General features: G+C 43.3%; 1 protein-coding gene and 2 long non-coding RNA genes across 4 annotated transcripts in view; 2 read left to right on the top strand and 1 right to left on the bottom strand.

Moving 5' to 3' along the window:
• LOC311430298 overlaps window positions 1-15,916 on the top strand; it is a 41,881-nt gene extending 25,965 nt beyond the window's left edge. The window contains exons 2-4 of one of the 2 annotated variants that reach the window (XR_014688677.1): window positions 11,408-11,621; window positions 12,362-12,511; window positions 15,779-15,916. This is a non-coding gene — a long non-coding RNA (uncharacterized lncRNA). Of the gene's footprint in view, window positions 1-11,407; window positions 11,622-12,361; window positions 12,952-15,778 lie in introns of those variants that run through there. The other variant, XR_014688678.1, reaches the window with a different exon arrangement.
• The window catches only part of NINJ2 (ninjurin 2), a 46,415-nt gene extending 30,120 nt beyond the window's left edge, over window positions 1-16,295 (bottom strand). The window contains exon 1 of the mRNA XM_084506825.1: window positions 16,008-16,295. Coding sequence (XP_084362951.1) covers window positions 16,008-16,193 — 186 coding nt within the window. The 5' untranslated portion in view covers window positions 16,194-16,295. The remainder of the gene's footprint in view (window positions 1-16,007) is intronic.
• A 51-nt stretch (window positions 16,296-16,346) lies between these two features.
• LOC311430299 lies at window positions 16,347-17,390 on the top strand. Its single transcript, XR_014688679.1, has 3 exons — window positions 16,347-16,472; window positions 16,601-16,769; window positions 17,158-17,390. It is a non-coding gene; the product is annotated as an uncharacterized lncRNA (long non-coding RNA).
• Window positions 17,391-25,628: the final 8,238 nt, after the last annotated feature.

The raw sequence follows: 25,628 nt of genomic DNA, 5'->3' as shown, positions 1-25,628 counted from the left end.
GCACGGTACAGCTTGAGGCGTCCATTTGTAGCTTGTGGCTTCTGAATTATACTAATTATTCTGCTAATCCCCCTTCTGGCTTGAACAAATTCTCTCAGAAAGCAGCTATGGTCATCTATGTAGAAGAAGTGAAGCTACCACTGTGATAAGGTAGTGATTCTATAGAAACTAATAGCATGTGGTGGACTTTAGTAGTAGGTTAGAGGTTGGACTAGATGATCTTAGAGGTCTTTTCCAACCTGAGTAATTCAACGATTCTACCAACAAGAAAGCATTGTTTGCCAAACTCTGGGGGTTGCACCTTGTAGCTGTGCTGATCTAAGAGTCCAAAGCAAATGTTTCTGCTATGGGCCTTCTGCTCTCCTACACTCTGGCTTTCATAAGACCGTGTTCTGAGACAAAGTAGCTCATTAAGCCAAGCTAATTTAACAAAACAAAAATACCATTTCCTCCAACTTTAATAAGCTGAATAGTTTGATGGAAAGGTCTGTCAAACGCCACACAAAAGCAAGGAGAGATGTGTCTGGGAGCAGGAGGTAAGGAGGGAGCAAGGGGTTCCAGGCTGAAGAAAAGAGCATGACCTCCCCTTTTGGGGAGCAGCAGGCTGTTAGATCATCCTGATATGCAAGCTTTCTGTCTGTTAGTCATTACCTTGGACTGGGGGTGTCATAACAAAACCTTCATTGCTATTGTTGTTAACCTGATGACATAGAGGAAGCATGACTTGTTTCACATAATTTCCTTCGTGTAAACAGTGACTACAACTTTTGTGTTTCTGTGTGTTAGGGGCACAGCCAGTGACTTCTCAACAGGTTTTGCTGTCTGGTGAGAGTGCTGGGCTGGGAAATAAGGGCAATGGTGACCATGAAAATGACTACAAAGAGCGAGAAGTAATCTTGATGGAAAATATGCACTGAGAGACCCTGAGGAAAGGTGCCGTTAATCTCAATATACCCTTTCCTTTTACGGTCACCTAGGTAAGGTCAGTGCAGCAATATTTGATTGTATGTTTGTGCTAAAAAGTCATAAGCAATCAAGTTAAGCTATAAAAGCTGTTGTTGATGCAATGTATTTTCTGGACTGCTTATGTCACGTTGTCTTCTCTTTGTGGAAACTGATGAACAACTCATTTAGTTGGTAAAAGCTGTTCTTCCACTGGGAGTTTTGCCAGTATAATAACGCCAGCAACATCTTCACAGTATCATATATGAAGTGCAGGCTGAGATTCACCAGTAGCCCAGAGTGAAGCAGCATCTTTTATTTTGTGAAAAGCAGCTGCACCATGGAAAGGTTCCCTAGAAGAGGTAGCCTAATGCTGCAGAGTGTGGGTTTGGGTCCAAAGCTTCTAGCAGTTTGCAGGTGATTTACGCTGAACTTTTACTTCTAGTCCCTAACTTTTCACATACTTTTATGTGCATATTTTTATATTTTTAAGTCTCAAACTGGTCCCAGAAAACATACAAAAGGTGCCAAGCAGGAATTGCAAGCGTAACATATAGAGTTTCACATTAGAGTCAAATAGATGTGCATGAATTCACCCAGTACTTTGTGTATTTGCACAGTGTAACCCTTGGTTACCTGGTTTGTGGACAGGTGCTCAGGTTGTGTGTGTGGAATGTCAGCAGTTGATTTACTGAAAACATTAAAAAATAGGTTACTATGTCTATGCAAGTTCACTACAAAGAATGCTTCACGCTTGCCTATACATGTTAACTCTTTTCTTTCTGCACCCTCTAACATTTTGCACAAAATAGCCTGTCTTCTGCAGAAGTGAACCTATGAAAACATCCACAGAGCATTAATTTCATTTACGCCTCCTGAAGGAGCTCATTTGCTGTTTCCAGAAGCCTTTTGTGACCCTCAGATAAAATACACTTCATCTGTGGTAAAATATTATTATTGTTGTTGTTGTTGTTAGTCTAGTGTTTTCAGTGTTTTTTATTGGAACCTGATGTCCTGCCAGAAGTAACACCCTGAGAATCTTTCAACAACTGTTCCTGGGTGTTCTGTATATTACTGCTGTTTTCTCATGCACTGTCCCTGGGAACTAAATTCTCAGATTAGAAAAATGTCAGTCCTCTTCTATCCATGAAAAGAGAGAAAAAAAAAAAAAAAGAAAACAACAACAACAACAACAACAACAAAAAACAACCCACAGTTCAGGCTCTATACTAAAAGATTAGGCTAGCATTTTCTTCTGGTGACTTCTTATTTATTCGTGCTTTTTTTTTTTTTTTTTTTTTTTTTTTAATGAACTCCTTGAAAAACAGGTTCAAAATGTTAAATAAGTTTAGTGTGAAGGATCTTATAGCATTATACAAACATTTTGCTTAGCTGTGAATGCCAGTTAAAGGAAAAATGGTGGAAAATTGGACCCAGACATTCAGTCAGCAACTTTCAACCCTGCAGAGACAAAGAACCTTAAAGAGCTAACTTTATAATGAGGAGCTAAAGTACAGCATAGCAGAAATTAAAGAGAGGCCCAAATCCCCTTAGTGACAATTGTGTTTTTCAGAGATCTCCTGGGTGGATGTTGCTTTGAGAGACCTTTGGGAAGGGGTGTAGCAAATGAGGGCTTCCTAGGAGACTATGTTGGGGAAGCAAAAGCCTCTGGGCCAGAATAGGAATGGGAGGAGATTAAAGCAGAATAACCCTTTCTCTGACAATTTAATGCCCAAATTCTGCAAATATAGTTGTATTCTGAAAAGCACTCTCATTCGACCACAAAACACCCTCAAAGGTCCCTAGAGTGGGAAACAAAACTTTGTATGAACTGCAAGTTTCTTATGATTCTTTTGTTACTGCTTCTGGTGTTTATCCTGTCGTTTCTCACTTCAAGATGACTGAGGGACAAAATAAGTGGGAACTGCTGATACGGAACAAATGCCCTGGACTTCATTTGGGTTCACTCAGTCTGCATTTTGTACTGCAGATGGGTTCTTGTAAGAGTGCAGCCATAAAACTGTGCCCAAATGGACTCTTGAATGAGGAGGGATCAAAGAGTTGAGGAGAATTAAGTGTAGGGAGAAGTAGGAAAAAAGAAAGGACCGTACAGGATGGACTAGGCACTGGGTGCTTGTGTTTTGGAGTCCCATGGTTGTTGCAGTTGTCGTTAATTGATATGGGCTCAGAGAAGCAGCTCATACTAGCTCCCAGTTTTAGTTGTGTGCTTTGACATTTGCATATACCTAACACAAAGTTTGTTCAATTTTGATCGCACTCTTTTGATCACACTCCTTTTCTGGTTACTGCCTCCTGCAGCACAGCTCACTGTCATTGCAGCAGATCAGCTTTATGTGAAGATGTTTTGTGGTGCCTTTCTTTGCGCTCATTAGAGTCAGTTTCTCTGCAAAACTGAAAATAAATGCAAGTTTGCCCCTTTATGCTTATTCACAGTTTATGTCTTGTCTGAGCATCCTGATACCGTGTTTGCTGATGATGAGATGACCAGAGAAGATGGGCAAAAGAAATTCCTCTCCATCTGTTAACATGATTATCATGACCAGGGACTCTTAATCAATATTTACCTGACAGGAAGATAAATATTTAGGGAAATCATTACAGTTTTTCTTCTCAGTTCTCGACCCAGGCACCAAATATTCTTGTTTTCATTGGGCCTTTTGAAAAGGCTTTACCTCATAATCTACCTTCTGCAGAAAGGCTGCCTCAAAGGATACCTCTTCTATCTCGAAGGCCTTCATTCAGCTATGCCTATTACATTGCCTGTAGTTGCGAAGCCTTTCCTCTCCTTCCCTGCCCTCCCTACCTTAATTTCGCACATCCTAACACCTCAGCTCCTGCGGCATTTAAGCACAGAATGTGAATTTCCCTCTGCTCGCAGGTATCAACATGTTAGCGTTGACTGTGTGTGTAATACAGGTGCCTTGGGCAAAAGGCAGACCCAGAGCTGCTTGGTAACAGATACAATATTCCCACAGTTTTGGGCCCACGGGATATTATCTATAATGCAACCAGGAGGATTCACAGAGGCCTACCTGCCCTTCACAACGCACCAGGAGGACAAGCAGCCCTTCAAAAGACACAGATCCTCCCAAACAGAGATTGTGATCAGTAAATCACAGCCTTCTCTTAGTCTCTGTATTTTGCTAGTCCTAAGACAAACTTCCCACAAGCGTTGCTCTTGTTTCTGCTGAATCTGCCTTACAATTACACCCACTGGGCAGATGATAACAAACGAAGAAGCGCCTCATCGTGTGCTGGGCAGTGATACAGAATGCGTGTGGAAACGGCTGAGATAGCCAGAGCAGTTACTCAGCTAGTTGCTGTCCCCTTATTTCTCAGAGGGGGTGAGGAGAATGGGGCTAGAGGCATTGTCTTCTGATTGAAGGATAGCAGCATGCCATTGGGAAACAGCATCCTCTCAAACTGCTCCAGCCAGATCTGCAGCACAATGCACCCACAATGTGCTTCATAACAGATGTATGAAGTCCATGGACGTACATGGCTAATTGTACAGGGCTCATGGTAAAGCTGAAAATACGTATCAGTGCTACTTGCTCTTGCATAACTCTCTCGAGGTTTAGTTGGCTGAACTTTACTTTTCATACGTCATTTGATAATATGTAAAATAAAAAAAATGTGGCGGGGGTGCCCAAAAACATATGTTAGGCACACCAAAAACAGACAGATTGGGCTCTTAGATAGGAAAAAACAGGGAGGAGAGCAAAGGAAGAAAAAAAAATGCTTTTGGATCACACACAAAAAAAGAGGGCTGTTTTGTTATCATGTGCAGCCACAGAGTGATGGATTTTTTTTTTTTTTTAAATAGTCTTTGCTGTTGGCAGCTATGGAGACACCTTTCCCTGCAGCTGGCCAAGCATCTGAGTCAGTTGCTCCCACAGGAGAGATAATGTCCCTGTTTGTACATTGTGCAAGTGAGGCAAGAGGAAGTGCTTTAACACGACCCACTGGGCTCAGCCCCTGCCCCACCCTGGCTGTAAACACCTGAGTTCACCACCACCACCACGCTGGCCCGTGTCCGAGTCCCAAGCCCATTCCCCACCTGGGGTTCCTCGAGAACTGCCATCTCGCCATGGCCCAAAAAGTGTCTGCCCTGAGAGTGACCCAGCTCAGTAACTCAGAGTTGCGCTCGGAGGCTTGTGGCTGGAGGTAGCACGGAGGGGGCTGGAAATGAATCAGAGGACTGCTCAGCTCCACATCACTCACCAAAAGCTAACCTAATTAGTAGCCACCAAGCACTGTTGCCATCTGCTCTGGAGCTGCCTGTCTGAGCCTGGTCCTGAGTTCAAATCTCTGCATACAGATACAGATCTATAGCATGCCTGCCACGCCGTCCACATCAGAGATAACATTAGTTATCTTTATTTTTTATTTTTTTTTCAAGCTCTCAGCAGAACAGTTGTGCATTAGATGGCTCAGAGATGAAACATGCCTCTTGCTATACTTAGTAGCTCAGGCTAGGAGGAAGCGGAGGGCTCCATCTTCTCTGATTTCTGGGGACAGGCTTCCATGACTCTCAGTCCTCTCTATCTATTCACCCCATTTTGTTTACTAGCAGGCATAATCTGTCACTTGTGGACTCTGAGCCTTGCTGAATTTTTACCTGTGTCCCTAGGAAGGTAATAGGTCTCTGAGTGCTGATTTTCCTTCTTTCTTCCCATGATCATGCCATGTTGTGAGCTTTGTGGGATTCTGGCGTTTCTTAAATCACGGGCACAAAAGAAGAAAATCAATATCCTTGCACAACCAAAGCAACTCAAAACAAGATGAGCTGCAGCTTTTCCTGCTGTGCTGCCAAGCACCACACCCCACTGGAGCCCTCTTCTGGGTCTGCTCTCCTGGCTGCAGGGCAGGAGGAGGGACAGGCCTTTAATCAGGGATAAGACTCACCTTATCCCTATTTTTTTTTTCCTCTCCTTCATGATTTGCTTTCTATACGTAAGGATTTTGTTTGTTTGTTTGTTTTTCTATGAGGATGAGGTTTTTACCTCCTCTGAACGCGTGTTAGCGTTTTTATTTTGTTAGGCCCATATCTCTTTCCCCCAGGATCTGTGTAGCACCTGGGTATGAGTAGTTTTCTCCCTTGAACTCTGTTGCACCCTTGCTTCTCATCTAAGGAGGAGGGAAGAGGGGCTTCTATTGTGCTGGTGGATTTTGCCCATCCCTCTCTGGATCTGAATAGGCCAGCATTATTTCACAAGTGCTAAATCCACTCACAATGGTTTTAAAGGACTGAGCTGCTGAGCAAGCTGAACAGCAAACACCAGAGGGGAAACCACATTTCGTGAGCACTTCAGATTCCTTCAGACCCTACGTGGAGCCATTAAGAGCAAAGTAAAAGCCCTTTGACACAACTCCCTTGGGCAACTTTTTCACAGCCACATGCCAGAAATGGGGACTGGCTAAGGATTTGGTCCAGAATCAACTCCCAAGAATCTAGCACATGAAGATGAAAATGGAGTTCAAATCTGTTTCTATTAAAAGAGAGGAAAACAGCAGCTTATTATATTTTCTTGTGGCGTATTAATTCTTTGCTGGATGTCTCTCTGATCAGTGTGGATTGCCAGTTGAGGTATGCCGTGGGCTAAAGATAAGGAAAAACAAGCACTGGTGTTATGCAGGAATGGTTTGGGTTGTATTTCTGTTTGTATCTATTTTCCTTATTCTTTATTTTTAAGATAGAAAGAACCCAGACTGTAAATCTTATGATCTTCCCAAATCATCCCAGAAGAACTAGATCTTTTTCTAAGATGACCAGCCAAGAAAAATCCAAGAAAGGGAACAATTATTCCATTGCAATAAGATGGATGAGGGCCTGTCTAAAGGAGCTGCCATTTCTGTCTCTGTCCAGACTCGTGAAGACAGGGGACTTAATTCTTCCTTGGAAGAAGACATAATTGCGCATTCCCTAAACAAGCTCTTTCACAATGATCTGGGTTAGCTTAGAAACTCAGTAATGGAAGTTTCCTAGCCCAGACAGTCTTGATAGAGTGATTACTTTGAGCAGTTGTTTTGGTGGTGGTGGTGAGGTTGAACCTCCCCACAGTCAGTGCTTCAGCTCCAGTCAGCAAAAATACGTAGACACAGCCTGAAGTCACACAGGGATGTGGAGGAACATTTAATCTTGAATCAGCTAAAAAAGGGTGCAAACTTAAAGTAGAATAGAGGTATCAAGAGCATGTGTGATCATTCTGAGTCAGAATTTATGTTTAATTTAATTTAGCTTGCTTCACTTTGGCTTTGGGGTTTGCTTCCTACACCAACATGGTTGAACATGACTCTAGCTCCACCAAGAAAGAGGTGCAAACACAGCTGTGTGCCTGTACTTTTGAAAGCTTGTCAACAAAATTTGTTTCCAATTGATGTTAAAGTTACATTCAACAGGGTAGGAATTGTGTTTGCTTCAATTCTTCAATTAATGTTTTACTTTACATTGTGTGAAGTAACAGAGTGCTCTCTGATGACTAAATACAACAATCTTTTAACAATTTCTTTTTTTTTTTTAAAAAAAAAAGGAAAAGTGGAGATTAAGACTTTAGTCAGTGAAAAGTACAGATGGAACCACAGACCACGCTGCTGCATGGCAATTCATGTATTCAGTCAGAGATGATCTGGTTTTCCTTCCTGCTTCTGTCATTTTCTGTTTGTATGTTCTTGGATACATCAGTGGTCATTTAACTGCCTCTGCCTTGACTTACCCGTCTGCAAAATAAGCAGGAAAGCACTTATTTCTTCTGGTAGGGACTGTGAAATTAAATCCACTGATATTCACAAAATGCTTGGAGAATGAAGGACAACAGAACTTGGTTCTCACAGAAGTCCCATGTACATATTATTTCAGTGTATTTAATTTCTGCAGAAACATTCCTTCAGAAAAACATAGGTTACAAAAGAATGGTTGATTGCCCTTTGACTCTTTTCAGAATGGTTGGGGCAGATATTTTTCTCACATAACTAGGGTTTGTGGTGAGTTTGGGGATTTTTTCGTTTCCCCAAAAATACTACTTTGACTTGTGTGGCTACAAAGAGAAGAGTCCTGCAAATATGCATAAATATTCACAAAAATTAAAAACCTAAAGAAAAAGAAAAGAGCCCAAACAATCCACAAAACAACACAACATCTCGTTTTCTTGTTCTCATTTCTCTAAAGTAGCTGATAGGATTCCCCCAGAATTTCCAGCACTCGCTGAACCTTGACCCAAGAAGCTTCATGAGAAATTTCTTCCCTAAGGGTTATTTTGGATAGAAAGTTCTAAGATCCCGAGTATAAAGGTTTTCACAGCTATAATTATAGAATCACACAGCTGATTCATGTAATTTGACAAGGAATTATAACTTGCCTGCTTCAAAGGTGTGTGTCAAGGTGTATGGTAACTGGTGATGTGAATCTTGCAGCATCTGCACTGAGGCTATTCCATCATTCTGGTGTACAATTCAGAAGTTTCTGTTGCGTGTTTACATACCTGGGGCGATCCAGATTACAGTAGTGTTAAGTTTCTTGGAGCTCCTTTTGTGTACTCCCTTCTCTCAGAGAGAGTTTTATAAACATTTGACTCACAAACCAGGGATGGGGAAATGGCAGTGAAAATACCCACATGTCCTTTCATACTTAGAGAAGTTCACACTTTTTTGTGGGGGGGTTATTGTATGCATGGAGCATCACCTGTTGCTGGCTCTCAGAAGGAAAGACATGACAAATGAAAATGTATTTTTCAGAAAGAGCTGAGAAATGGTAGCTTGGGCTGAAGGCTTCAATTTTTACTGGCTAAATGAGTGGAGGAACTGTACCTGTTTGTCAGATGGAGGTGAACAGAGAAGCAGAGGCATGGCTCGGCTCTCAGGCATGGGATGGAATGAAGCCAAAGGAGGCAACTTTTTGACAAAAGACACAAAAATCAGTTTATCCATGGTTTAGCAGGTGCTTCACATTGTAAAGGACTCCCACACTCAAAGATGGCTTAGTGGAAGAGTTTGACATTGGCCAGCCAGAAGTGTATGTTACCATGACCATAACCAGGCTCATGAATACTCACTAAATAAAACCCATGTGCTGTGCCATCAAATCTGTGACGTGCAGGTGTGGGAGACACTTGTCTGTATCTCAGTGTGTAAAACTGGTAAAGGGGAAGAGATGGGGCTGTTAAAGACTGCTGCTGAGGGGAAGGGTTGCAGGACGAGGGGGAAGGCGTCCTGATGCACAGGAGGTGGCAGAAGGGCTGTCCTGGACTGGTTTAGTACAGCTGCCAGCTGACCTTGTCCTCTAAATGGGGTGCAGCAGCAATGGCTCACTGCCTCTCTTGGCAGGGCATGGGGCCACCACCATGCAAAGCTCAGAGCATCCCCTCAGCCTTTGGCACTCACAGGCGCCATCTTGTCACCTCCTGAACTGCTTCATGTCCTTCCTGCCCCCCCCAGGAAGACCCATGCTTCCCAGGCCTGCTCCCTCTCCACTACCCCGCTTCAGTGGTATTATATTTATAGAGTAGGCACAGAAATCTGTTATAACTATTATGCTTTTGTAGCCACTGACCTCCGTGGTCCTCTCCCCTTACCTCAGGGAAGTGGCAGTACCCCTGTCCAACAGCAGGCAGTACAGGCAGGTAATATATTTCTTCTGTCTCCTTACTTTGTGCCCTGTTTTCTTATTCACTGGCCACTGCTGAACCATTTCTGGGCAAGGACTGTCACCAAAGAGCACAGTGGGACCTCAGTATGGGCCTGTGGCAGTATGAGTGTTCAACAACCCTAGCAAAGATTATGATATGAATTAAGCTGGGTTGCCCAGTTAAGCTGGGTTACTCTGAAATTCTTGCCACAACAGGCATAAAAAAACTTAGGTCTCTTCCTGTGAGCCTCTCGTGACTTCAGAGAAGACATGTCAAAGATGAATCTGTCTCCCAAGAGGTGCTCTGGCACGTAATATTGCTGTGGACCTATGTTCAACTGCTGGCAGGTTCTCACCAAGTCCTGGCAGGCAATGTTTTAGATACATCAAAGGAAATTGCTATTCTCATGGCATATCATTGCCTTTTCTTTCTGCTGCAGTGCTATCAGACTCCTATACTAGCCCTAAACCCAGTGTAAGAACCCTTTCTAACAAGAGTCCCTCATACTCTTGCATAGGAAGCCTCTGTATGCCTATTGTTTCAGTGAGACCAGATTTACTGAGTGGTCAGTCGGGCTAATTCACTACTTGATATGCTTCCTATCAACATCCCTTGCCCTTCTCTACCTTCACACCCAGAATTTCACTGTGGACGTGGTTTGCTAGCATGGGATCAGACTCCCTCTCTCACTAAGACATTGGTACTTGCCTTTTGCCACCCCACAACAAGGTGGAGTGCCAGGGCTGGATCAGCCTCCAGTGCATAAAGCCACTGGTTTCTATGGGATAACTCCAAGGATCTGATCAACTCCACTTGCCTCATTTTCCCCATATACCCTGAAATGTGAGGTTCAGCTGCTCAAGATGAGAAAATCCCCTTGTTTGGGAAGGGCATAAACGAATGTGCTCTCTACGTGGGAAGTCTGGACCAGTTAGAGCTGGTGGGAGGAATGTACAGGGTAGAGGAGAAATGCCACATCTGGCTGGAGAAAAAGGACCCATTAGTACAGGCTTAAGAAAAAGTCTCCTTCTTCTCAGTGTCCTGTCATCATGCTGTCTGTCTGCTAGTGTCGGAGTTACAAGTCTCTGGAATCAGCACGGGTAATGCTACACAGACTTTGCAGGTCACTGCAACTGAGGGAGAAGAGCACAGGATCATTCTCACTCCTAAGTGTGATAGCATATTTCATATCTGCCTGTCGACTGACTAGCGCTTGGTGATTCTTCACCTTAACCTCTAGCATGCCCTATAAAGGCTTTAGTCTTGAGCAGCAATCTGAAATCTTGCATTCTGAGTGATGTGCACTAGTGAAAGCAATCACTGCTACCATTTGGACCTTCCCTACTCCTACTGCTGGCTACACCCAGACTTGGACCTTCAGCTGATTGATCTGAAATGAGAGGCAGCTTCTGCTGGAATGAGAGAACCTGCTACCTCTCCATGCTCTCCTGGCCACACAGACCTACCTCTCCTGGGTGTCAGCCCTTGTCTGATCCTGCCAGGAACCAGTTCAGCACAGCAGACCAGAAACCCTGACAAAGAGAGATGAGTTTTCTCTGAGTTTAGCTCCCTGAGAATCAGCTGTACCATGGTCAAATGAATGGCACAGGAGGAGGAGTGCACCCTGGCAGTGGGGAGTGGGATCATGCCAGAGGGGCTGTAATAACTGGACTAATTTTGTTAAAAACATGGTAAGTTCCACAAACTCTTGATGATTGAATTGCACACACTACAGTGATGTATGTCACAGGAATAATTATTTTAGAAGCACTTGAGATTTTCTTTCTGAAAGATTTTTGTTTCTCTCTCTCTCACTGCAGACTGGTGTTATACAAACACAAATCACACAGATTGTCCCAGAACCCAAACAACACTACTGAAGTCCACTGGGGCAGGGACACTGCTTGGCTGGTGATGTTATATTGCCATCATTCTAGGAAATTGCTAAATGAGGGTAAAGGTCCTACAGCACTAGAAAGCACAAGCTGGCTGTTGCTGCAGAAGCAGGCAAATAAGTGCCCAAGCCAAGAACTTGTAAGTACGTCACAGCCTTGAGGCACAAGCTAAAGCCGTGAAACAAAAAATTCAAAACCAAAAGTCTAACACACTCACTGCATTCCCTCATCAGGCCTAGACCAAAAGTGGGATGTGGGAGATGGGATTTAGAGCAGTAAGTGGGACTTTCCATTTGTTTTGTGGGCGTTTTAGAAAAATCCCTCCTGTTAGGCCTACAGCTAACTCAATCTGTCTGCATGTCTAAAATTTTCCTGCTGCTGACCTGGTCAAAACCTGAGCACTGGAAATAAATTATCCAATGATTTAAAAAAAAAAAAAAATCCCTTGCAAGTTGCTTATAAACCTGTCTTTATTTCTGCAGATGTACATAGCATTCAAAGCATTCACCAAACAGCTTCTGCCAAAAATTTTAGCATAGGGTCTGTTTTCCGGAGTGATTATTTTATCTGTTTACTCTTTTTACTTTTGATGTATGAATGATTCCCTAAATGGTGATGTATTATTTCTGTTTCTCATCCCAGAGGATTGTAAGTTTTTTAAACCAAGGAGTAAGAAACTATAAAAAGAAAGAAGCAACATACACTACACGGTCTCTTTAGCAATATGAATGTGGATGGCGTTCATCCAGTGCACATCCTTTAAACACTCATTTATGCAGAACATAACACTCATTCATGAATTAGAAAATATAAAAATGCAAACCTAATAAAATGCTGGAGCCATTTAGATTCAACATTAATCTTTGCCTCATTTTGCAGTGTTCATCCTGGGCTTTGACAAACCTAAGCTGTGGCAATAGCGTGTGAGTGTTACTGACTTCAGCTGCCCACAGACTTTCCCCTGGTTACTGCCACTGCGGAGGGAGTGGTCGAACGGATGTCATCACAGTTGCTCCCATTCAAAGCCTGGTATATTACTTTAAATCACCAATGAAATAGGGTTGTGTTAAGATGCCAAATCATGAGCTGCAGCAGCTGAGGTACACAGCTAAACAGATTTAATGGGTCTTTTGCTGCTGAAAAGAATGGCCCTGTATGGCTCTCTCTTTCTCACTCCCCCTGCAAATCTCTGTGCAAGGGGAGGGGATGAGAGTCAGGGGGAGTAATAGCATAAAGAGGTGCAGATAAATCAGCCAGAATGTGACTGTCAAAGCTGTACTACTATCTTGATTTGTAAGCCTTTGTTTCCTGAAGCAAAAAAGAATGGGTGATAGGACTTTGTATGTTTTTTCTTTTGTTTCTCTCCCAAACATGTTTTTCTGATCCCAGCTATCTTGGAATATACTCTGTTATATCTCATCACGTTATTGGTCTGCCTGCTCAGTTTCTTGTCAATGGCAGATGTTAAATAGGGGAAGATGAAACTTTTGCTTGGAAGCCACAAATAAAAACGTCTGGTAAGAAAAATCCATTATTGAAATTAATTTGTGTTAAAGTTTTATCTTTTAACAGGTAAGCTAATCTTTCCAATAAAAGATTTTAATTTAAGCTTTGTCTTAGCACTTGGCTGGCTAGCGTAGATCTGGCGAGGATGCTGTACAGCCTTGTGGCTCTTTTTTCCTTTCAGCCTCATTTCCCTGTAGCATCTCTCTGTGCAATTTGAGGTTCTGTTAGTCTTCCTAGAAGTCAAAACTGGAAAAGAGACTCCTTTGAAACACGCTGAACAAGAAAAATGTTGTGAGGGAGAAAGTGGATTAATGGGAAATACCTCTTGCTGGTAAAGACCTGTTCCAGGTTTCACTTCTGGTCAGTTGGCAAAGATCTTCTCTAATGCTCTAATGCAAGACACCACTTGCAGTCTGGTCAGCAACCATACTATTGCCTGTAGGGAGCTGAAAAGGGTTTTTATTTTTATCCTGCCATTGGATTATGGGATTTGAAGGTACCATTTTTAACTTGCATAACTGTAAATATTGTTACTGGTCATAACATTTTCCTGACCTCTTCTCAATGTTGCTCCAATATTTGTCTTTCTGACCTGCTCCAGGAGATGGCAAATTCCACAGGCTGATGACACGCTGGGCGAGGGAGTGCCTCCTGTTAGGGAGACTTCTAGTTTTGCTAAACCAGCTCTTGTTCTCCTCTTTTAGGATGAGCAAAAAAGTGGGTGACCGATCAATCATCCTTAGAAATGTCTTAAATCTTGATCTCTTCTAGCTCTCCACTGTGCTAGGCTAGAGGCTCATATGATTTTTATTCTCTCATTACCTCTCCAGCCTGGCTATGTGAGTGTTGTGTAAGAAATGCTCGTAGTTACGGTGCAACTGCTCTGGGACCCTATAAATAAAAATCCCTATTTCTGTACTGTATCACAGTTAACATTCGTAACTGTGCCTGCCACTCCAGCCAGGAGCTGAGGAGAAGCGAGTCACACGTCACCGCCCCAGAGTGTGCAGCACACGTTCCCACCGGCTCCTTGTAAACCCACAGCTGGAAACTTCCAGGAAAACACCTGCTCTGCAGGCAGTGCTCAGAGCAGGGACTCAACAGAGGCTTTTAAATTTACTTTCTACTGAAAGACTTCTTCCCCACCCCCCTCCATCAATCCCCACATCCCCCACTTCTCAAGTCATGTCATGCCAGGACCCTTTGCCTGTCCCAGCTGTGCAGCTGTATGCCATGCTCTTTCCCTCCCCTTCCAGCCCTGCATATTTTCTGGTCCTAAGAATGCAGAAATCTGTGTGCATTTGTGTGTGTTTTGTTCTTTCTGGTAGCTTCATCCCTGCAAGGTGTCACTACGAAAATCTCAGTAGCATGATTTTTCTTCTGGCAACCTGTTTAGAGGTAGATAGAAACACTCTGTATCTTTCAGCTCTAGAAACAGATCTGTATGCTCTTTTCAATATTATAACTCAAGGGAACATTGACCTTTAGGGCTTACCAACCTTTTCTGAGTATCGTAAAGACTGCTTTTGGCTGAAGGTTCCATGGATCACTTTTGGCTCTCATTTAATGTTAAAATGGGTTGAAAGAGAAAAGTCTGACGGCAGAAAAATCTCAAGTCCAGATTTTTCCATAGTTTATGAGCATTTTAATCTGCAAAGCTGATTTTTTCATCTATAAAACCTGGGATAAAAATCCAATATAGACCTGAAATTTTCCATTGTGCGGAAATATTTAATATCCAAGGAGTTAGTTTGGCTTTTTATTTAGCCTTTTTTTTTTTTTTTCCCTGTGCCCTCTCTCCCCAGTTTCTGTGTTACTGATTTCTATATTTTTTGCCTTTTTACCTAGTTCTAGAAAAGCCTAACCTCTCTCTTTCTGAGTGCTACACAGAATACATTTTCAACAATTGTCAAAGCCACCTGTATATTTTCCTCAGCTATGGTATCTCTTATCTGAACTTAACTGCTAGAAGGTCTTAAAAAACTGCTCTGCACCTCGTATCTTAGGAGACGTGAGCCTTATTTTCTGCAGGATCGGAGATCTTTGGTCCTTCTTTCTAGACCACTTACCTATCTCTGGGATAATGTGGTTATTCCCAAAGGTTTCTAATCTTACATTACGGCCTCTGTGACGTGGGCCAAAGAGTTAAAAACTGAGACAGACTTCCCCACTTTCAAGTCTGAGGGCTGTTAAGACCATTACAGACAGAAAAATCAGCTGCAGAATTTGGACACTGCTGCTGACCTTCCCAGGGCTGGAAGCTGTGACCCAGGCAAAGCTTCGTGGTCTCCCCTTCTCTAGAGTTGGCTGAAGTGCAAATCTGGGCTTGAAGTTCTGATGTTTGACAGGTGTTTGTGATCTGGGCTTTTGATTCCATTTCATCTCTAACAGTTTCTTTTTCCAAAGCCTTGGGCAGTTGCCCTTTCCTAAAACACATGCTGAGCACAAGAAACACCCTTCTTAAAAAACACAAACACTCAGAAGAGGAACACAGAGAACTGAAAGAGCTTTATCAAGAAGTTTTGTTTTCTATAAACCCCACATAGGAAACCCTGGCCTCTGCGCTCCCTCAGCATTTTCTGTATTTATTTCTTCTCCTCCTCTCCAGATCAGGAGCACTTTCTGCCAAACAGAGAAAGGCTTTGTAAGATGAGGAAAGGCACAGATTTTTGCAGCTTGTAAAGTATGTGCTGCCTCCTTCTGAGAGCTAAACTCTTAATTTCTGCCCCTGCTGCCTCTCATTCCCCCCAAAAAGCAGCCCTTCTTAGTAATATCCCCGTTCTTTCCCAGACTCTTTCGGAAAAAGGTTCATAATAACTCCTGCCAGAAAAAGGGAAGAGATCCTGCCACTGGCTTTTCTTCAAAGGACAGCAGAGGAAAAAAGCGGCACTGCATTTTCAAGTGAAATCAGCTGCGAAAGCTGAGGAGCAAGTGGTAGGAGGGATGGATATTTCCCCCAAAGCGGGGATCTTCCCTCCCACTTCCCCTTCCCCCAGGTATTTCCCCGAGATGGACTCACTTGCAGGTTGATGCTCTCCCCTTCTGAGGCCATCCTGCTGCCCCCAGGTCCCTTCCTCGGCGGACCACGCAAGGAGCGGGGCACTCTGTGTGCTCCCGCAGCCTCTCTCCTCGCTGGACCGGGACGCGCAGCTGCTGGAACAGACCTGCTATTCATCTGCCGGCGGCCGGCCGCCCGCCTTGGCATCAGCTGGGGGCTGAGAGGGGGTGGCACGCTGATTCTTCATTGTCCAGGCAGCATGTGGAACAAGTGTTCCTCTTAGACTTTCCATGACAGTTGTGTTCCTTACGTGTCGGCGCTACCTCCGAGCCCAGCTGAGCCTCATGAGCTCACTCGGGCTGGGACGCGGTGATGCGGACGGTGTACCAAGAGGTTCCTGGCATGGGCTGTGCGGCCACGGCAGTGATACCCAGCTCGCCCTCCCTCACCAGCACGCAGCAGAAAGTACGGATGAAAAACTAACGGGTAAAGAGATTAGGTCCAGAAAGTTGTGCCAGCTAGCTGCTGCTGCTGCAAGGAAGATATTGTTACAGCCGAGATGAAGTTTCCACTTCACTCTGTTTGTAGTCACTTCTTCTCATTTTTCTCCCCAGCCAAAATGCCCTTCCTTTCCCTTCCCCAACACTTTTTCCAGCTTGAATTTGATATGGCTGGTCTCAGCTGGAATGAAATCCTGCTTTTCGCTGAAGTTAAAAACAACTACGAATGACACTGGAATGGAAATTTATACAGCCAGAATCAAGTCATACCGTAGAAAAATAAGTAAGTATTAGGTGAAATGCTCAGAAAAATCAGTGCAATTCTCTAGATTTCAGATAAATTCTGCTACTTTGCACTGCCTGCAGATCAGGTAGGCTTGTTTGGCTTTTTGAAGGACAATTTCTGCAGTTACAGTAGCATGGAAAATGTATGCTAAGTAATATATTCTGTTTAAACAGCTTAACCAAATGCATGTCCTAGTAGTCCAGCTTTATAAAAAGTGCTGACAACTCTGTCAGTAGACGATCTTGTCACACTGATGCTTCCCAGCAAAGGCCTAGGTTTGCAGTGATAATACCAAGTGCTTAGTACTGCAAGTTCGCTTCAAAGTGCTGATGAACTTACTCTGCCTGAATTCCTCTCTACCAGCTTTTTTTTTTCTTCCTTACAGATGTATGAGATGAAGAGGTGAGATATGTCCAGTAAGTGGCCAACACCATGCAGAAAAGCAGGACTAGGACACAGCTCTTTTGACCCTCGGGCTGTGGCTCCACAGCAGCTTAAGCCCACCTTGGTTAGGGATGCTGCAGCTTTGCCCAGCTCACCCCTCACCTCTGGCCTCTCCTTGGGCTGACACCAACCAGCTGGGAGCTGACCCAGCCACAGGCTTATCTGGGGCAAGGAGAGGGGCGTACCCATACAATTCATATGGAGAAAGGTTTTTTCTACTGTCAGAAGCTCTTTTGCTCCATGACGTGTCTACATGCAGTGGGTCAAGGTTTCTTTCACTGGGGAGCAGCAGTTCATAGTTCAGATCCTTTTCCTCTCAAGCTCCTTGGGCCACATGGAGGTTCCACATCCCTGGCAATCCTGACTTACAGTAAGGGATAAAGCATTAACTCTTCTGCTGAAAACATAAGGCAGAATTGTCGTTTGGGCCAAATCTGGGCCCCTGTCCAACACCTAGACATGCACTCTATAAACCAACAACTTCCCTTCTAAAATGTGTAGCAGCAGCTACAGCAACTGGCTTCTGTATTCTTGCTTTCTTTTGTTTCTATAACACAGTCAGTTTTCAGATTTATCGTTGTCTTCTGAAAGAGAATGAGACAAAAAGATTTTGGTTCATTTAAAAGATATGCCCTGCTTACGCAAGTTTAGGTGAGGCTGACTCTGCAATCACAATGAAAGCCACCTTCATGGCTTCTACTCTTGAATGAGAATTAAGATCCCCGTGTCTTGCTGTCAGTTAAGTGATTGTTTGAATGTTATGTTAGGCCATTCATTGCTACTTTTCAGCAACTGATGACTTTTTAATTTTATTTTTTATTTTTTTTAAGGAGCACTTAAACCAAAATGCAGGCGTCTGCTGCCATTGACTTGCTGTGCTGATGGGAGTCTGTATGTTAAAAAACAACTCCCTGAAAGTATACTACTGCAGAGACGTTCATATAGAAAGTTACCTGTTTTAAAATACTTTTCTTAGATTAGTCTATGCAAAAATAATAAATAAATCTATGGTTGTTCTATTTATAAATAATAAATAAATATGTCTGGTTTATTAATAGATAATTTATACTGCATATACTGTGTTTGTTGAGGCTGTTCCTGGGAATCAAAAGGAGTTCATGTTGTGCAGGTTCTTTGTGGACAAATCTCCAGTGAATGACCCATGAAGTCTGGCCAAAGTTTCAGAGTCTCCGCATGTCATGAGCATAAAAACAAGTCCAAAATAGCTTCTGGTAGGCAGACTGGAATGAAGTATCTGTCACTTTATTTGGTAGATAAACAAATAACACCAGTGAACTATCTTCAGACAAGACTGCGTGATCTATAACAATATGCCCTTTTATAACTAGTTTTTCTTAGCACTGTATCTAAATGCTATGATAGGGTGTTTTTTCCTTACACTCTCCAAAGAAGTATTGCAAAGAGTAATAGTCTTGCACTATGTCCTCAGAATACCTACAGAAATCAGTCAAACTTTACAGTAATCCTTGTGTCCATCACTTCAGTCAAGCTAGGTTCCCAATTTGCTCTCCCAAGACAGCATGAAAGAGTTTTTCTGCAAAGCATGTTAGCAATAATGGCTGTATCAACCTCCCTTGAACTGTCTGGAGCCAAACACATTAGAATGAGAAAACTTCAAACAATAACATTTTTCTTGGAATTTTTTTGTGTATGTCACTAATAGCAAAGCTCAGAACTGGAAAATGAAAGAAAAGAATGAAGTGGGTTTATTTTAACTTGAATCGTAATAGCTTACCAAGAAAGGATGCCTAATGAACACAGATATAACTAAGATTTACTTGTTGCTAAATCTGATGGCAATGAGCTAAACTTTTCAAACTGTCCTTCTAGTAATTGTTATGATGGCATAATGCACTATTACAGTGGTCCAAGGACGAAGGCGTAGAAAGTGCAGCACAACATCTAAAAGGGATTGTGTGATATGAGTGGCACCGCTCATGAGATCTACGCTCACTGACTCTTCCAGACTGCTTTTATTAAATGAGATAAGCGGGAGACCTCCAAAACCCGGCTGTTCTAATGGATGTTGATTTGGTTAGAGAGTCTTTTTTGGCAATATGTACTACAGATGGATGGGGAAAGAGCAGCGTTCCTTGAAAGGAGGGTGGGGAGTTCTTGGGGCATGACAAAGAGCGAGTACGATTTCCCTTGCAAGATCAGCCCACGCTAGCTGAGAGTAGAGGGGAGGCTCAGTGGAAGAGCCGCGTTCACTTGGGAGGAGCACGCATGGCAAAGTTGCTTATTTCCACCCCCGTCCTCTTCCCTCCCATATGCCAGCCAAAGTTCTTGCGCAGCCACCCAAGAAACCAGACAGAAGAACTTATTCCAGCTGGGGAAAATAAATAAATAAATAAATAAATAAATAAATAAATAAATAAAAATTGCCAGGCTATTTTTTTGGCTGGGATCAGATCCCTGACCTGGTTCTGCACATAACTGCACAAACACTTATGCTGGCAGTAGAAGGGCGCCCAGCGGGAAATGGAAAAAGCAGCTGGGAGTGGAGAAGGGTGGGGACGAGCCGGTTCAAGCAGCATTGCTGCTGGATGTGTAACCACAGCGCTGCAGTGCTGGTGCCACCAGTGGGGCTGGCCTCTGCAAGGGGGATGTGGGAGGAAGAGCTGCAATTCTCAGGCCTCAGCTCTGGCCAGCGGAGACTGCCAGCAGCAGAAAGTGGGCTGTGCTGTGCAAAGATGGATGCAAGAATTACTCCTCCCCACAACTCTCAGATTTCTTGTGGTGCTCAAGAGGGAACCATAACCAAGACCACAAGAGTTTCTGTAGGACAACTACATTTCTAACAGAGCAAATAACAGTGCAACTTCACTTCTTAACCCTTCCCAGGCCTTCATTTTGTGTTATGAAAGTGGTTGTGTTTTGTTTCTGAGACACCCTTTCTCCACCCTACAATTTTGGGCCACCTCTTCATTATATCAGAAAAGGAGTATGCTGCTGTTATGGGTGCATTCACCTGCGCCTCTGAGAGGATATGAAAAAAGCTAGGTTTATTTAGCTTAACAAAATGAAAAACAAGAGGGATACTGATGTCATCTACAAACCCACTAAGCTGGAAAACACCAAGGAAGTAGAAACACAGCATTAGCACAGGACCTAATTAAGAAACTGGCCAAGAAAATATGCAAGGTTAGAAATTAGAGGAAGGTTCTCAGCTGTCAAAGTGCAGGCGCTGGAGAAGCCAGACAGTGCAAGCAGCAAGGACGAGCAACCAAACCCATCTGGAGATGGGGTTTGCGCAGCCTACCAAGAGAACTACCCAATGTGGTTGCCAGTGGCAGCCAGAGACTGGACCCGTTAACCATTCTGGGCCCAAATCCCATTTCCTGTGTTTTACTGGTGGTCATCTCTGAAGATCACAATTCGGCAATGCTGTCGTGCATGCCACCTCAAAAGTGAAGGCAAGCAACTCTTTGGCCAAAAGGACCTTTTTTTTTTTTTTGCAACTTATTTAGGTGCAATAGTCCCATTGTCTATCAATGAGTGGTAGGGTTCTAGCTCCCGGCTGGCAGGCCTAGTTTCACCTTTAGCAGGAGAGAACCACAGAGTGTAGTTGGAAGGGGAATAATTTTAAGGCTCCAGAAACTAAGAACCCAAAGGTGCAAGCATATTTCTAAAATTCTCCCAAAGGGTGACAAATGGATGTATACTTATCCAATCAATCACTAAATTATATGAAAGCAAGGCTGGAAGGGATGTTAAGTGGTCACAGATTGCTTTTTCTGTACCAGTAGGTCAGTGGTCCCTGTCCCATTAGCACAGACGTTGCCCCAGCCTGCTCCAAAATCATTCCAGCTGTGGAGATTTCCAAGGTGTCCTGTCCCAGTGCTTCTATATCACCTCCCTTACAGCTAGAAATGGTTTTGTTAATACTGACCCCCCCCCCAAAAAAAAAAAAAAAAAAAAAAAAAATCCAAACCCTTGCTGCAATTTTTAGACTGTTACTCTTATCCTCTCCATGTGGGAGAGAAGAGATTATTTCCTTCCTCTTTAGTGAAGTCGTTTACATTTTTGAGGACTGTTATCATGTCTCTGTTCAGTCTTCTCTTCTCTATATTTAAGAAAACAAAAATTCCTTTGCAGTTTCCTCATAAGTTATATTTCATAGATCTCCGAGCACTCTTGCTGCTCTCCGAACTCTTTTCAGTTGAATAATTGGAGAGGTTTGAACTGTTGGCAGTCTGCATTCATTCAGCACAGGTGAAAATGGTCATAGGGGTGCAAGTGAGAGATATAATAGCAGAATAACCTTCTGTGGATTTGGACTGATAATAGGAGTCTGGGGCACAGACTGTAATTTTTGTGGGGTTTGACTAAGGGCAAATTTTCTGTCTGTCCTTGAAAGAAAATCACCACTTCCAGCTAGACAGCCAGGACAGATGCTAGACCAAAAAGATTCTTCTAGCACACTCTTCACATTTTTTAAATGTTGTGGTGAGCCACAATCAGAAAGTGAGAATAGATTAAAGGTAGAGCAGGCTGTAGGGAGCCCAAGGTCACCTCCTGACCACCAGCTGAAGGTCGTATAGCTAAGAAGCTACTGATAATTCCCAGGAATCCTAGCAGCCCAGACTTGCTTTGGAGTGATGAGACCATGTCCCATTCAGAGAGAGGTTCCTGAAGCCTAAGCACTGTTTCCTGGGTGCTGAACTCTTGGCGTTTATCTTCCTTAGTCAAACACCTGCCACTGCAGAGGTGAGTTAAGAACATTAATTAACCACAGGCCTGGCAGGAGAAGATACCACTCCAAAGAGGGGGAGCCAAGTCAAACTCCAGCCTGACTGGTGTTTCCTTGAGCTCTTTGGGAGCTCACCTGGACAAAGAAATCCCATGTCAGTCCTTATCTCCTCCAGAGGAAGGCGTGAAAGGTTAGGAAGGGGTTATGTGCATTCCGGTCTACACCCCTTCTCTGCTGCACCTCAGCAGCAGCCTGCAGAAATTACAGGTTGCTTCACGCTCTCTTTTCATCTCATTAGTTCAGGACAGATGGATACCTGAAACTTCACCAGCAGCGGGTCAGGAGGCACGTACGCGTGTGTGTGCGCACACACCGAGGCACACACCCCTGTTACATGAGCACTGCTAACATTGCGTGGTCTTCTGGAGTCATAATGAATTCTTGTTTTCTGAGTCCTCCAGTGATTACTTAAACATCCTCTGTGACACTTCTCAACCTAAAACTTGCTGCTATCTAAATTTCCCTGTGGATCTTTCTACTGACTTCAGCGCTTATGACCTCGGTCCATATGTGACTTGTCCGTGTGGGCCTCAGCAGTGTTTCCTAGCCTTGCTGGATCTGGCAGCTTTGAAGCCATTTTCCAGGGTAAAATTTGGAAAGTTCAGCTAATTAAAACTCCCTCGTACATGCTCCTTTGCTTTTCTTCTGGAATTCTTCTCTGAACACGGCTCTTGGGAAATGGGCAAACTAAGGATGCTCACCCTTCTTGCCCCTTTCCATATTAGTACCTTTTCTGATGTTCCTCTCTGCTTGAAAGGAATCTTTCCCAAACCTGTCCCTGGCAGCAGATCTTGCCATTAGCACATTTTGCACTCTGCGAACAAATGCTGCAAAGTTCCCTGTGTGGCAACAGCATTTCACCTGTATGCCATTTTCCCAACGGCTGAGAATTGGGAACTCAAATCCAGCAGTGGCTTACTCATACAGATTAGTTCAGAATATTCAGATCACTTCCATTTACTTCATCTGGAGCTAAATACGCTCTGCAGAAAGTGAACCAACCCTCTACAATGAACCCCTCTCAGATTCCCTCTCCTGTAGCCTCCCTCCCTCCAGTGTCTAGTCCTCCACCCCATGACCCCACAGAGAACTGACCTAAGGACAAGTTGAGGGATAGGTCAGGAAATGGCTTGTTAAAGGCATTCCCTTCTGCCATCCTTGCTTATTCCCATTTTAACACCGCACATTAACTATAAAAGCAACCCTCAGTCTTGCTTGCTCTCTCCCTTCCCCCACCCCTGCCCTCCTGACAGAGTTTCCAAATAAACCTTGAAACCCACTATCAGTTGTAAAACCCCTAATCAATGAAAGACATAGGAGTCAGTAATATGAAACCCTCTGTCTCAAGATCTTAGTGTTTCTTACTGAACTTCAGTCTCTAAGGTCAGGTATTTGAGCTGCTGTTTGGCTTGATGTTCATTGAATACAAAGTCAAACAAGGGGCAAGCCTAAGTAGGTTATTCCTCTGTTTACAAAGCAAGCAGCATGCTGACTCCCAGCAAAAGGGACGTTAAAAGGGCATCCTCAGGTAGGAAAGCACCTGGAGGACAGCAGAGAAAAATAAGGAGAGATTTTGTATGGTGGGAACTGGAGCATTGGGCTGCTTTGCCTCCAGGTACTGAAGAACTGCAGACAACTCCAAAAGCAAAGACTACAAGATAATGAAAGCCATAATTTGCAAAGAGCTGTTTTAAGAGCAAAACATGTGGAGGATAGCTAAAGCCAAGGCCTCCTACAAAGCCCCCTTAAATCCACAAAAAGTCCTCTTGTCTACAGCGAGCTTTAAAGCAGCCCTGAAGGGACAGAGCAGGGGAGGGGGAGATTCCACCTACATTTGAAACAGGATGGAGGAAGGGAGCTATTTAGGGAGGTAAAAATACAGGTACAATGGGACTGAATTAAAACAGCAGCACCTGGCAATTGCACAAAACGTACTGAGTGTTTGGCATCCTGTGTCTGGGAAGACCCATGTTTTTATAATGGTTCTGATTTGACATGATTTATCTCCGGGAAGTATATTGCAACAAGATAAAATAATCGATTTTCACAGTGCAAAGTGGGATTAGGAAACTTAATGCTGCTATCATATCTGTGTCTTGAACGTCCTTTTGCTTTCTTGCTGCTGGGTTCTAGGGGAAAATAGATTTTTTAGTCTCACAGATTATTTCTGTACAGACATTTATGATTACATTATTCCCCCGCCCTAAGATCTCCCCCACAACAAATGGGGGATGAAGAGGTCTTAATGTCTGCTGTCTTCAAACAGTTTTATCAACAACAGCTGAGACCTGTTGACACTTTAAAGACAGTCTATTTAGTTAAATTGCCACGTGTTCCAAGTGCTGCCATTAGGACAATGCCTCAGGTCAAGACCCCACATGCAAAGCTCGATAATGTATATTATTCGGAAGGTCATGTTACTGAAGACTGTGTTTGGAGAGCCATCCAACCCACTCTGAAGTCAGGGGAAAGACTTTTCTCTGGCTTTAAAGGGCTTAATAGCAAGCATACACTGATGCAGTAATTAGGTGCAAAATATGTATTTATTTGCTGACAAACGCCCTTTTTGGGCTGCAAATTGCTAATCAAAAACTTATGCTTAATCTGGTTTGACAGGTATTTTAAGTTACGAGGTGCAGACACAAGAGCTACTGAAATGTTTTTGCTTTAGCTTCATCACTTCCGCAGCATTTGTGATATTTGTGAGCAGCCCTTTAAGAGGTCTTTTTGCAGTAACATTTCCTGGTGGAATGGGAGAATTTCAGGCCTGAGTGTGAGTCGTGATGAAAATCACTAGTCTCTACAGTTTTCACTCTGAATCAGACACAAGTATTTCATTGGTGTGGTTCCAAAGGCTTTGCTGGAATCCCTCTGATTTACACCCATATGAGATCAGCATGAGGCCCCAGTGTTTTCATTTTTCATTTGTTATTCTTGGCCCTAGTGTCCTTTTACCACTGTTGAATACAATGTTCCTAAAACACCAGATGTGCTTGTGAGATGAGGGAATACAGAAGAAAAAAAAAAAAAAAAAAAAAAAAAAAAAAAAAAAAAAGATGCAGGGATTCACTAAACAAAGCATGATTTTCTTTTGCCTTGTAGTCTTAATACTGAGCTTTTACACCAGCATAAATGCATTCATTTCTATAGGGCTGTTTCTGATTACAGCTGGGAAGTGAAGTTATAATCCTTCCTAGTGTAAGGAGTTTTGTTACAGTAGCTCCTTATCAGGATCATTGTGCTAAGCTCAGCATTAGCTTGTGTAATAACTGATGCTTAAATATACAATGCTGGCCACAGAGTGTGTACTAATTCTGGCTTTCCAATCACTTTTCTAGTGTTTCAGTCATATTACTTACTGCTTCCAAACCATTATGGGTTTTGTTGCTCTTTCACTACAGGCTAAGTGGGGCATAACTCACTAGTGAGTTACCTATTAAATAACACAGTTCATATCTGTTATCACATAGTTTATACCAGTTAAAACTGGTGGGAGATCCAGATCTGCCCCAGTACCCTTTGATGTGGTAGGAAGAGCAGGTTCAAATCTGCAGAGTGCTGACCACTCCGATCTCAAACAGCAAAGCATTAAGCAAAATGCTGAGCTTTAGGTGAATGAGTAATGGGACTGAACACCC

Source organism: Aythya ferina, assembly GCF_964211825.1.
Source record: "Aythya ferina genome assembly, chromosome: 1".
Classification (NCBI taxonomy): domain Eukaryota; kingdom Metazoa; phylum Chordata; class Aves; order Anseriformes; family Anatidae; genus Aythya; species Aythya ferina.
This window is presented reverse-complemented; position numbering and strand designations above follow the sequence as displayed.